The sequence below is a fragment of the Pezoporus flaviventris genome, unplaced genomic scaffold (assembly GCF_033815535.1).
Source record: "Pezoporus flaviventris isolate CSIRO_AGI_PZ_B2104156 unplaced genomic scaffold, CSIRO_AGI_Pfla_v1 ptg000002l, whole genome shotgun sequence".
Taxonomy (NCBI): domain Eukaryota; kingdom Metazoa; phylum Chordata; class Aves; order Psittaciformes; family Psittacidae; genus Pezoporus; species Pezoporus flaviventris.
The window spans coordinates 81,299,730-81,314,007 of NW_026892550.1; the positions used below are offsets into that span (position 1 = coordinate 81,299,730).

The 14,278-nt window shown below is 39.3% G+C and overlaps 1 protein-coding gene across 13 annotated transcripts in view; it reads right to left on the bottom strand.

Annotated features, from left to right (window-relative positions):
- CALD1 (caldesmon 1) overlaps positions 1–14,278 on the bottom strand; it is a 253,249-nt gene that overhangs the window by 4,289 nt on the left and 234,682 nt on the right. For 12 of the 13 annotated variants that reach the window (XM_061444728.1, XM_061444730.1, XM_061444734.1 and 9 more), the window contains 6 exons: positions 13,489–13,744; positions 11,737–11,877; positions 4,675–4,718; positions 4,506–4,584; positions 3,189–3,326; positions 2,067–2,162 (listed from right to left, as the gene is read on the bottom strand). In XM_061444728.1, the coding sequence (XP_061300712.1) occupies positions 2,067–2,162; positions 3,189–3,326; positions 4,506–4,584; positions 4,675–4,718; positions 11,737–11,877; positions 13,489–13,744 (754 nt within the window). Of the gene's footprint in view, positions 1–2,066; positions 2,163–3,188; positions 3,327–4,505; positions 4,585–4,674; positions 4,719–7,010; positions 7,104–11,736; positions 11,878–13,488; positions 13,745–14,278 lie in introns of those variants that run through there. The other variant, XM_061444735.1, reaches the window with a different exon arrangement.

Sequence of the window (14,278 nt, forward strand, 5' to 3'; positions counted from 1 at the left end):
ATGTTGTAGGAATTCTCATACCACAGAAAAGTGGATCCTCCCTTGCATTCTTACATATAGGTTTCAGGATTTAACACTTCAGTCCTTCATATTCATTTGAATTTATTATGTATCCTTTAAAACCTTAGCATGTACCAATCACTAGCCCAATAGAAAAAGAAAAAGCAGGTGAATTAAAGCCATTAGTAAATAATAATAGTCTCTGAAAATTAGTGTATTTTAAATTAGACTTTAGCCAAAACTTGATAAAAACGTCAAGCTGCATGAGGAACAGCATGACTACAAATCAAGATGCCATATGCTAGGCTAGTAGCAATGCATCTGCTTAAGGACAGTTGGGTTGGTATCTAGCTCTGTGGTTAGCAAATAAAAAGACTCTCAAAACTAGTTTAGACATGAGTATTCTCCTTTTTAAAATGTTCGAATCATACACAGTTTCCGAATCTTGCTCTTGCCATCCATAGATAGATAGGTAGTTTTCTGTGCATAAGAATTTCTAACTTGGGATAGAAAATGCCCAGTGATGAATGGAAATGTGATTTCTGCAAGGGGTAGAAATCATGCAACCAGCATAGATGCTCTAGACTTGATCATAATATACAGGCAAAGAGGGTTGCTGCTGGTTAAGACTTTTAGCCAATATTGTACTTCAAAAGGAGAGTTCAGCAGTAACAGAGGAAGAAAGAAACCAGCAAAATTGCAGTGGACCATTCCATAATCCTGTAATAATTTGGGATCTGTGATATAGGTTCGTCATAAAGCTAATTGAGAACTTTGCTCCTTCTACTTTTAATTGAATGTTGTTCCAAAACCCATAAGAATCTTGATGGTCACAAAAACTTCATTTCTTTATTTTGGTGGTATGTGGTGGGGTAGGAATTTATTTGCTAACTAAGAAATTATAGGTTTCCATTTGATTCATCCTGGGGGGAAAAAAAAAATAAAAAAGTACAAATCACACATTAAGATATATGTCATTCTTCACAGTCAATTATAAACAGGTTTACCTGACCAGCTTAGCAAACAGACCCTCAAAGAAGAATAGGAGGAGGTCAGATTCCTTCAAGCAGATATATTGAAAGAAGAAAGAACAATCTATTGAGAAAGAGGGAAATGAAGACATAGATAGAAACAGTTGGCTGAGGGGAAAACAAGATGTTAGTTTTACATTACTTAAAAGATGTAACTTAAGAGGGAGGAAAATCTGGGGGCAGATGCTGTGCCACAAGGACTTCTGTTTTTATATTTATGTCCATAAGGGCACAATCTCCATATAGCTACCAGTATATACCAGCATTAGGGACAGCAGTGCAAATCTCAAGGTCGTCTTTTGAGCAAATAGGAGTGTGAATTAGAAAAGAGCTTTTAAGGCTACACCTTTTATAAAATGTAACTGGCAGAAAAACACTACACAAGGATATGGGGGAGAAACCAGTTCTTGAATTAAATCCCAAAGTTAAATAATTAACTTGCCATTCTCCAATATTGATATCTTCAGCTCCTCATCCCCAGCCTTCCATTACAATCCTCACAATTAGCTGTTTCTACACCTTTCCACATTCACACTGCTGCTTCTCATGCTCCTATTTTATTGCATTGATAACATTTTCTGCTTTGATTCTTGTTGAAGTAATGGGCATGCTAAAAGGCCTTCATTAGAAATCCCATTTAGGTTCTTAAAGGATTAAAGTGTTGTGCTTAAAAATACACTTGAAAGCTATTTACAGGCAAGGGTCAATGCACAAGTGTTTCACCCAAGGTCTATGGCTGGTAATTTCTAAATCAGTGGTGGGCCTTTCACAGGTGGTAGATTAACATACTTCTCTACCTGAGAAGTGCTAAAAGAGGTCTTTTTAGAGCACCTCTAAGCTTTAAGGTGAGAACTGCCTTGCTTCCTCTCCCACTTTTCAGGAGTCAACAGCCAGAAGGCCTCTGTGAGCTTCCAAGAGAGGACATGCAGCAAAGTTCCTCCAAAGACCATCAGCTGCTTGAGGAAGCACCATCACCACCTCTGCTGCAGGAGAGAGCCCACTTGCTGAAGAGACTGTTGTTGTAAGTTTACTTACAGAAGGTTTTGGAGCAGGTGATTTGTTGCTCTCGGGGGTCTTGGTTAACCACTCATTGATACGACTGGAGACACCAACCTTCAGTCCAGCAGTTTCCTGAAAAATGATAAAATCTAATCAGAAGACTTTCAGAATAGCTTCTGCTATGTTTTCCACAGCTTAGATTTAAAAACAAAGCCAACCCTGAGTTTAATATAGATCTCCTCACTGAGACTATGGCTAGGTAAGTGTCACGTTGTGTACTCTGAAGATATTGTCCCTATAAACCACACAGTACTACTAGCCTCTAGTTTTCAACACTGATTAACTGTGAAATGACAATATTATTTCCACTTTAGTGCTAATCCAGGAATAAACATTAGACATAAACTTGGTGTTTCTGTCATAACCCCAAATTCCAAGCAAAAAAAATAATCTTTACCTGAAAAGACAACAGTCTATTTTTGTTTTGCTAAACTAAAATTAAAAAAACACAAAAAACAAAAAAAAACCACAACAACAAAAATAAACCCAAGAAACAAACAACAAAGCCACACAGTAGAAGAGTTAAGGAAGTTAAGTGGGCTAAATTTTAAATCATTAAAATAAAACTTTAAAAGATTAGTACAAGTTACTGAAATTTCATGGTTATCTGTAATAACCCCCTTCAATCCATGGCTCAGTTCTTTGCTTATGATGAATGATTATCAATTCACATAAATTTCTAGAAAAGAAATGTTGCCTTAAGAATTTACATAGAAAAAATAAAGGTCTCACAAATGCTTCTATGCATTATCTATAAAGCATCATCATTATCTTGCCTATTTAACTCTCCTCTGCCCCCCAAAAGAATGTTTCCCAACACAAAGAATTTCTTTGTACTCCGCTTGAACTACTCAGATGTATTTGTCTAAGATACCTGATGTGGCTCTGGAATGTCTCATAACTTAGTTCAGTATGTCGTTATACTCAATATTGCAGCCCCATAATTTTGTGGTTTTTTTGAAGACCTCAGGATCCTTTGAGATATTCTTTACCAGTGATGTTAACAGGAGAAGCCAGGCTTACTCATAGGAACATGAATGGCAATGTCAGGCACATAACATAATTCTTTATAATCGTTATGTAAAACTAAACACATACCTTATTTGGTGTTCCTGTTCCAGAGGGGGATGAAAAAACATTCCCTTTCTCCCACATGCTCTTGATATTACGGACACCCTCAGCTGGAACTGGAAGGTCAGAAGCTGCTGGCTTAGCTGGTCTTGCAGCCTTTGTGCCCTGCAGAAGAATTAAGGCCAGTTGATTTTGGCATTAAGAGCTGGAGTTGCAGAGTGGTTTGACTCTGGGCAGTGCTGGAGAATGCAGCAGTTATAAGTGGTTCTAACAACGATCATAGGAAGGAGAACCCAGCTCAAGAGGTGTCACTAAGACTCTTCCCAGTTTGATTTGCAGTTATACCCTTGACATGACCAGCTATGAAAACTGCAATCACTTAGATTTTTGCATCTGTTGAGTTTCTAAGGCTTATTGCAAACCACAGCTCAGCACACAACTGCTCCAAGGCTTTCATTTGTCCTCTTCCAAGTCTTAGCACTTGCATCCCGTGCTCATGGCTCTTTCAGGGACACTGCTAAGGAAATCCTTATGCAGAGACAGGGGAAAAAGACTGCTCTGTCATTCAGCATCAGACTCTGATTCTTCTGTCACAGACAACATCATGATTCTAGGGGTAAAATTCAGCAGTTATAGCATATTTTGAATGAGGCAGTTTTTTAAGGAATAGGGGACTAAGCTACATTATCTAGTAGCTTCCACATTGCCTACACTCACTCCTTTATGAAAACAGTTTAAAACAAAAAAGCAAGCATCTATTTTTGCTTGGACTATGAAAAGAAAAATCCCTCAGTTCTGTCTTCCAGGCACATTATTAGCCACAACTTGTCAAAATCACCTGGGGTCAAATTCAGCATTTTGTTCTGATTGTTTTTTTCTTTGCACTACTTAAATCCCTAGTTCACTGAAGTGTCTTTCTTTGCCAAGGAATTTCACTCTGAAGTGCCAGCCAGCAGCACAGGCCCAGTTCATTGCTCTCCTAAATAAGCTAAGTCAGCTTTGCTCAGGCTGACTATCAGCTCTCTGCTGATAGTACTCTCAGCAGCCAAAAAGAGGATGCAACTGTCACTCAAGAAATGCTGACTGAGTCCTTCAAAAGCTACTCCAAGCTTACAAAGCAGAGTAAATTATAGCATGAAAGGAAAGATAGAAATCTGAGGTTTTATTTAGATATATGTCTAGAAGTTAGTTATAGGTGTGCCTCAAGTGTTTTGTTCTCGAAGTCATGTTGAAAAAGGGCTTGTGACCAAAAATGCCTGCAATTCTTGAACAGTAAAACATAGGCTGATGAAAATCTCAAAAGCCATTACTAACTAGAGCCATCCAGACGCGGAATTAACTTACCTCAATTGCACTAGTGTATTGCTCAAGCCTGCTGTCAATTTTTGAGACAACTGCAGTTGTATGGGTGGGTTTCATACCACTGTACAAATAGAAAAAAGGGAGAAAGAAATTATTAATCCCTCCAATTGAACACTGCTTTTTGACTGAACTTATTGTTTCATTGCTTTACCTCTTCTGAGCGGATTTGTTCAAAAATTCTGCTCGCTCCTCTATCTAGAAAAAAGAGAAACAAGAGCTGTATGGTTAAAGTTAACAAAAAGGCAGCCTGTACAAGGCCAGGCTAAAATGTCATTTCAAATGTCAAAAGGCCAGTCTGAAAGAGATGCATTCCAACAGAAATCACCACAGACACAAACACAGGATTTATAGTTAGGAGCCTGTTACGGATATATTTTCTGCATTAATTTTTTGCATCCTGCATATTTCTTCAGGGCCTCATTTGTAACAAGAGAATAAATCACCAATATAGAGAGAAGAGTTCATATTGTGCAAGGGGTTGATATTCACAAAATCTGTGTAAAATTTCCTCATATCTCCATATCTCCTGCATTTTCTGAGTTGAACCATCAGACTAGTCCAGGTTTGGGGGTTAGCTACGTACCCTACCTCATGCATGTTCTTGCAGGATATTGACAATTGAATTTGAGCTCTAAAAAAAAACAATCAGCCTGTACCCTGCTCATATTCAAGCAGGGTCATTGCTGAGTCAATATTTACCAGCTGTTATTATACAAGCTAATATCTCATATTTCATCGTTATTTTCTAGTCTGTGTATAGGAAAATATTGTCATGTTTCCAGGGAAAAATAACCATGAAGTTCTCATACGACTTATGGCAAATGTCTCAATAATTTGAAAACAAAAAGACTCCATCCCTGAATAAAGTTTTAAAATATTTAATGATGAGGGCAGCCTATTTGCAAACCTCCTCCAGTGTCTTCCACATTGCATTGTTCCATTTCTTGTCCCAGGATCTACAGTTCCACTTAAGAGTAAAATATACAAAAGCAGCTCCAGGGGATAGAAATGACTATTAATTAGCCTGGCTGGTTTCCTGGGGATTCCCCAGCTCAGTATGTGTTGTCCATTTACAAGTTACTTGAACAGTGACTGCTGAGGCATTCACGCTTTTAAAATTAGGCAATGACAGCCATTCCTTTAAATGGCTCTCCTCGGTGCCTTTAGCACGCTATACCAGAATACTAAATCCCACAGCAATCCCATCAATGCATGTTTTATTTCTCAAGTCTGTACAAGCAAATACTTCAGCAGTTCACTTCAGTGCAGAATTTGCCAAACAAGCTCACTGGAGGAACTCCAGCTATCATCTGTCCAACTCAAGGGCACTTCTAAAGCGCCAATACACACAATTTACAGAGTAATTTACATTAACAGTTTTAGTTACCAATTCATGATCTAAACACAGCCGTGAGTGGAAAGATGGGCTTTGCCCGGGTGTGTACCAAGTTTCTCTACGCGCTATTGACACAAGGCGGCAGCAGTACACCAGGCAGGAGCTGAAGAGCCGCCGTGCGCACAAGTCGCGATCTGCGGGTCTTCTTCTGCCAGCTTCAACAGTTCCCAACTTAGTTTCACCCAGAGCAAATACAGTCGGCATTGCCATAAAACAAGCAAGTTAATTATTAGATGAAAAGTCACTAGACACATCTAACTTAAACTAGTCACCTCTCCTCGAATATGGTATAGGAGGAAAATTTCCCCAAAACACTGATTTCTGGGCCACAAAAAGCTTAAAAAAAAAAATCCTCATTGAAATGATGAGTTACACCACCAACAAAAGTCACTGTTTTCTCCCCTGCTGTGTATAAATGGGTAATTCCCCAGCTACATCAGTGAAACCCTGGCTGGCCCCAAGAACAAACAATATGGACTGACTCAAAGAACCTGGACTAATGGTAACTAATAATTTATTGACAGCATAATTCCGATGAACTGAGAATCAACTTGAAATCTTACAAGAGGGACAGTTCTTCAAAGGGGCTAACAGTAGACTCTTTCTAGTTTTCCTATGTTAAGGAGGGAGAGATGTCTCCACACAGCAGGAAAATCTGGCTTCATTAGGCATTGGTGTAAGAGGGGGATAGGTTGTAGTGAAGAGGGACATGTATTCGTGATGTCATAGTAAAAAGACATGGGGTCATTCTTTACCTGCTGGAAACAGCAGCTCTCAGAGCACCTGCCCTGAGTCATTTCAGGAATAAGTCATGGATTGTTCAGAACAGGAGAGTGAGGAAGCAAACCAGAAAATAAGTTAAAGAGGAAAGCAGAGTTAGGAAGCGACCCCCAGATCTGAACCAGGTGCCTTGTGTGGACAGATAACACATTTTCTGCACATTTATACGAGAATTTGTTCTAGAGCATCTTCCTCAAAATACAACATGCATGAAACAGAAGCACACTTTGAATACACTTAGAGAAAACACACCTGTATACACACATGTATTCAACACATAGGTTGACTACACTCAGACTGCACAGAAACATCTAAAGGTCATATATCTACCACACACCACATAAACTCCATGCATAAACTTTAAAATGTGTGGCACATACTGTAAAGAGTATTACAAAATAGATCTGTAAGAGAAACAGGCAAAGCAAGGTGGTTAGTGCAAAATGAAAGATATTTTCTCAGTTTGAGACCAGGAAATACAAATAATTTTTTTTCAATACGTTCATTTAAACAGGATCTTATTAAAGAGCTTGGACTATGTTTTTTCACCATGGAATTCCAAACCTCTGACACAAGACACACATACTTCAAAAAATGCAGCCTCTAATTAAATTATGACCAGAGAGAAAAAGCACAGGATCTTGGGCTGCATCTCTCCCACGTAACCTGAGTTGTTGAAAGTTAAGCATTTAGTCAAAATTATTCATTTTGGTTCCTTCTACAGCCAGTGGAGAGGCCGAGAAGCTCACCTCACCCTAGGAAAGGTGGGGTTGCTTGTCCACTGAGGGTGGCTCCCACTCTGTTAACTACTGAAGAAGTTTAGATTAGACAACAAAATGCTTAGGTGGACATGTACCCTTCTGCTGGTAAAGTCAGATGAAATGAAACCAATGGTTCAATTCTCACACCCAATTACGGCCTTACTCTGCGGGGTCAGTACATATAGGTAGCAAGGAATAAATTAAGCAAGATGTTGTACAGAGATATACATATGCATTTATCCACATTCAATATTGCACAGACATGCTTTGTTCACTGATTGTGCAAGAAATGCCTTGCCTATTAAAAATGCAGTTGAAGTGTGGGTCTCAAAGTACACTGACTTCCATCTGTATATTCTCCAAGAACAGAAACAGAAAGAGAAATGAATTAATACGCAATTTGAGCCAATGTCTCAGAAAACTAAAAACATCTAGATATTCCCAGTAAAATTTGTTTCATACAAATGTATCAAATGATTCTTGGGAATTTAAAACTGATTGTTAGATGTCATGTGACAGAAAGTGTTGTAAACTCATACATAATAAAACTCTTCTCAAAAAACAGGTCAAGAATGAAAAGGAATAATGCACACAGAAAACAGAAATCCCTCTAATTTTGCCTCATGCCCAACAGGTGGAAGAACCTAATGGAAAGCCATTTGTAGTGGCAGTACCTAGGAGTAAAGGGCCTTTTCCTCCCCAAGTGGCTCATGTGTTCTTTTGCTTCATTAAGTACAGTTGGGCTTTTAGCTGATATCAGCAGCACCTGTGCAGTGCACCAATTTACTCCAGTTTACCTGGAAGACTAGAGGTGCTGCCATCAGCATCAAAGATGGGGGAAATATAGGTGTCACAAATTGTGTTCTTACCACTCTATCTTCCCTCTGCTGCAAGAGCTGCTCATCTAGAAAGAACTGATTGGCTGCAGTCTCTTTCCAGTCACTGCTCCAGCTGTCAGGTATTGAGATCATGAGATAGGACAAGACAGGTCTCTAAGAAAAAAGAAATCTCAAGCCCTGAAAAGTCCTATCTTCTGGCCCAGCTGTCAACATTGCCTTGTAGAGAGTGCAGGATGCCGCATCAGCCCATGTTTCCCAGGAGACGTTTTCTACAATGACAGGAGATACCGCAGGCTCCCAGGCTCCTGTTGTGCTTCCCCCCTTCAATGCCTAACAGCTTTTGCATTTCTGTAGTGGTGGCGCTCGCCCCCCAGAAGAGACTTAGTACTGAAATATCCTGTTCTCTCCTGATTGACCTAGAGAATAGTTAGACAAGAAGTCAGTAGCACTTCTTCACAAAGAAAACATGAGGAATAAACTTATCTAAAAAGGAAAATGAACAAAGATTATGCAGGAAATCTCATTCTTCTACTGCAGCACCATTTGTGTGAACTAAACCAGTGAAAGCATGAGCTAGAGCAGGATGGGAGAGCAGCAGATGTTGCTCCAGTCTTTGTCCTTATAAAATAAACCAAGAGAGAGGGCAGAGGTTGAATAGAGGTTTGGTACTGCTGTTATGGCCCACAGGGACCCCACTAGCCCTGAGAAATCCAAGCTGCTTCTGTCCCTGAGCTAGTGATGAACTTTCGATGCTTCCTTTTCACTGTGCCCTCAGAAGGCACCAGCCCTCATGCTGTCAGTGGGAAGACTTCATGCTGATGTGATAGTTGTGCTGAAGTAATGTCTCAAGTTTCAGGGAAATACTGTCTTTAACAGTTAAAACAACAGGATCTGCCAACACTGTGTAGGCTGTGATTTATTAGAGGCCTGGCAGTAGTTCTTTTTAGATATGTGCATATTATGCCTGTGTTTTTATACCTACATTTATATAGGTACATGCACGAGCCGTGCAATACATAGAGATGGGTTGCACATCTTGCTCTTTCAATTCTGGGTCTGCATATCCTGCTGGCCCATGCCCTGCCTGATGGATAAATGCAGTGTCCATTAAGATGTTAATATGTCACACTGCTTTTCAGTTTATCTCCTTTCTTTTGTTCTTCTAGTTCACTTAGTAAACAGCATGCCCTACTTCCCTTATCTAAGATAGTTAATCCCAGGAACTTCTTTTTCTTCCCCAAAACTTATCACATCAGGAAGGACAAGGAAGGAGAAAAAGATGCTATTCCAGATTATGATCTAGAAGAAGTCAGAATGTGCACATGTATCACACAGTATTTTAATACTGAGCCTCCCTTTTTCATTATTAATTCCACCCACCCACAGTTGTGTATTTAGGGCTCTCACATGACTCATGACACATCTAACCAGATGATACATTCATCAAGAGAGAAAATATGTGCCAGATGCTTTACAAGTCAAAAGATAACTTGGGAAGCGCATAACAGACAATGAGAAAGCTATGCACCAGCCAGGTTAGACCAGCCTGAGAAGTCTGTCCAAATGAAAGGTAATGAAATATCCTGTCTTCTAAAAGCTGAAGTTTGACATTAAGTTTGACATTAGGTTATTAAAATGATATTATTCTCTCCTGAGCTATTGATCACAGAAGGCCAAGAAACAGTTTAGGGCGTGAAGTTCAACAGCATTACATATCTATTCTGGCCACCCACAGACACTGGAGGAAATACATACAGTGTGACCAATTTCCCAGGGATAGAAACAGAGAAAAAGTGTGTACAGTTGCATGTATCAGTTTTTGTAACTAAAAACTTCTACCTAAAAAGCCATAAAGCCCAGCATCAGTTATCACCATAAAAAAAAAAAAGGACCTTGGATGTTTAAAGACATTTGGAAAATTCCAGTTTTCCTCTAAAAAACCACTTAGAATAGTAGAATAGTGTAGCACTGGTCCAAAAATGTTCTGAAAGTTATTAACCTCCTGCCAAATCATGTTTTTCCCACTCTCTCCAAAATTATGATCTATATATTATGTGTTTTCAAGTATAATTTCCTTTCTTCTGAGTCATCTGTGAACCAGAGCTCCAAATATATGTCATAAATGGCATCTAAATGAACAGAGAGAAGAAAAAAAACCCTCCCAGGAGGGTTGGGAAGAAGCTGTACATTTATAGTGTCTGTTATTGACACGATCTTTTGCAACCAAAATGGCAAGACCATTCGTTCCTATTATCCAATAGGAGCATATTATAAAGCTTGGCAATCTTCATTTAGAGCTATATGCATTTTGTCATTATATTTCAGGTTCAAATGTATCTGAGAACTCAAAGGCAAGTTCCAGTCAAAAGCATTTGGACACTGACTGCATTTGCTAGAACTGAACCCAAAACAGCATGGGGCTGAAGATCCAGATTGGTTCGAAGTGTAGCTTACTGTGACCAGAAATGTGATTTTGACCAAATGCAGTCTGTCATTCAACAAATACAGTTCTTAATCCCATGGAGATCCACTTCATGGTTCAATGAGTTCCTACCTGACAGCCTCCTGCCTGATTCCTTTTTCTCCTCATGCCCACTAAGGGGCCTTTTTTTGACAAACACTTTGGATTCTTAAATGATTAATGACACAAAATGAGAAAAGGAAAAATAGTTGAAAACAATTAATAGATCTTTAGTTAGAGCTTGAGCTGAAAAGGCAAGTGGACTGAATACCAAAACAAAGTTCCCGGTAATTTCAGCTGGGCCAGGATTCCTCTTCCATGCTGAAAGGCCATTTAATTGATTTATCTGACTTTCAGTATAATACAGGCCACAGAAGACCACTTAGAAATTCCTGCAGTGATAGAAGTTTGGGGTTTTTTTCCTGTTATGTAAGAAAATGAAATCCAGCCCAGTACTTCTAGATGTTATTTTTAGAAGAATTAAACATAAACTAGAACTCCCACATGGGGCAGTTTCAATTTATGATGATTAGGCTGCATACATTTAAAGACAAAGTAAGCTGGCAAGGAAGAAAGTAATTATGGACGTGGAAGGAGAGTGAGAACATTTGTGATCTTTATCTACTCCAGCTCGCAAAGTATTCCTATAATAAATTAGCATGGAAAATTAACACAGTAATACAGCTCTAAGTTTCCAAAATAATTTTATCTTGAAGGTAAAGATACTTTTTTTGACATTTTTCTTCAACAAGAACAGGTAAACAGTCTAGATTCTGGTTTTATAAAGGATCTCTAATTTTCAATCATGCCAGTGAACAAAGTTTTCAGCAAAACATTTCAGGCTAAGGTTTATTTCAGAGCATTGTCACAGGTCTGATTTCAGGTATTTCCACACTGCTTTGATTTTTGGCTGTTGGTTTGAACTGCAACCCCCATTACCTTTTATGTACTGTATAGAAATTAGCAGGGAGGTTACCTTGAGAGATGAACCTTTAGGACTGAAACATTTAAATGGCTTCTTGTCTTCAGATACACCATCTTCTGGCATTTTTTGACGTTTTTCAGCAGCTTCAGCCCTTCTCCTTTCAATTTCTTCCTTCATCCTCCTCTTTTCCTCCTTGTAAAAACATGAAAGGTCACTTATTCTTTCAGAAACTACATTACCATTACATGGCTTTGTAGTCCTGCAAACATTTACCACATTTTCTAAGAACAGATTTTTATGCCAGTCAAAGAAATTCAGTGACCTATCTAAACCCTAGCAATGTACTGCTACTCATAATATCACAATGTTAAGGAAGTAGGAAAGGCAGCTAGTCGGTGCTGCTTTAGTGTCTCCTCACAGTGAGGTCACCGGATTTTTCCCATGTAGTGCTACCAGTGCCATATAAAGAGAGAAAAAAAGCACATTTATAAAACCACTCAAATTCAGTTTCTCTATATCCTCCTGTATCATCATTTTCCTGTTCTGTCCATCTACTCTGGCACTTGTGCCAAAGTTAAGAATATGTAACAAGAAAAAATCAATCAGTGCCCAAAAAAGTGAAGACTAAATGCTTACATCTTTTCTTCCAAAGACAGAACATTAATTTTTACTTCGTAAGCTACAAGCCAAACCAGAAGCCTCAAAGCATAACCATTGTAACCAGTGGTCAGCAGCATCTGACCCGCAAGGTACAGTTTTACTGTAAATTTCTTAGCATACTAAAAGCAATCGGCATTCAGCTGCCAAACACTATTATTATTCATCTACTATTTGTTTTTCAAACAACTAAGATTCCTAAATGATGCACCAGAGGTTTGGAAATCCTATTTATAGAGTCCCTTGGCAGAGAAAGTACAGGCAAACAGATGTGCTTGGGTACTCAATATTTAAATAGGCAAGAATGCCTTCCTAATGAGATGTAGCCCATCATACCTATATATAACATTAGCATTACAGCTCATCTGCAGCAGATAAACTTTTACATGTGCTTTGTAATTCAATTTGTGTAATGGCAAAAAGACACCCCAAAGAAATTAAGAACTCTGTGGCTATAACACTGCTCCTGATATTTTGCATCCCCAATAGGATGAAAAATTCATAGCTATCACAGATTAAATCCTGACTCAGGAAGACATATATTAGAGCCCTGTATTTCCTGAGGCTAGAACTGTTGAATTTCTTTCTACCCTGGGTGATTACATGTTTTATTTTGGGTGTGACCCATCTATGTGATGTGGTCACTTGATATCAAATATGGTATACTTCTAGTTAAATCTGAAGGTTAAAAAACAGGATGGTTTTAATGCTGGGTAGTATATTCAAAGTCAAGGTATGTTGCAACAAACCATCTCCTGACAGATGCTAAGAAACAGCAATGCTCAGAAAGGAACAAAACCCAGAGGGCCCAGAAAAAGGGTACTATTTGAAGTAAAGGTTCAGCAGCAGCTCCCCACACAGCAACATTAGAACCAAGAAGCAGCAGCACACTTTGGCCTGTATGCATGGTTGTGTTTGGCCTTGCTTTCCTTGTTCCATGCTTATTCCTTGCCCATGAAGGGTATCCCATGGCATCATTCTACCCTTTTGTTAAATACAGACCCATTGACCAACAGCCGCTTCTTTGCTTTAAAGTGTCTTTACAGACACTGCTGTAAAGTGTTACTAACTATTGCAAGGCCAGTGGAAGTAAAGCAGTAACAAGGGAATAAAACCAGAATCGAATACTTCATATTTTATACTTACCTCCTCTCTGACTTTCCTCTCAGCCTCCTCCTGCTTCTTTTTCTGCTCCTCTTCCTCCAGGATTTTTCGGCGCTCCTCCCGCCTTTTCTTCAGTTCGTCCAGCTCTGCTGCCGCCTCCTGCTGCTTCTCCTTCAGCTTCTCAAGCTCGTCGTTCTCGCCTCGGCGACGGCGCTGATCTTCTAGTCGCTTTGCAACCTCAACCTGGGAGCCCAGCTTTGCTTCCTCAGCGTTTGTGGTCCCTTTCAAATTGGAACGTCTGGGAAAAAAATGAAAAGGAAGGTGATACAACATGGGTTTTGCCTTCCTCTGGCCAGATCCACCTGCTGCCATGCACTCAGAAACAACATGAGAGCCTGTCACTCAGAGATATTGCCTTATAAGACCTTTTGCTCTTTGCAAACTATGACAGGCCCCAAACATTTTCATCAGGAGTTAGTAAGCTGGGGTATTGAGAGGAGCAGCTCTCCCACCCACTGCCGGTGAGGAAAGAGTCTTTCATGTATCTGTGTGCACAGGAGTTGCACCACCCTGCCTGAGAACTCAGGCCAGCTCCATTTTTAGGAGAATTCGTTAACTGAGCTTGAAATATTTAACGTATCATGTAACTTCAGCAAGAGGAGTTGTATCTCATCAGCATCTCTATGGTATACAGTAAACTGTAAGTTTCACACCTTTGCTGTGCGGTATACAGAAGAAACACTTTCAAAAGCCTATTACACCCATACAGACAAAGCAGTGGAAAGCTATAACTCCTCTCTGTTGATTTTAAATGGGATAAATTTACATATAA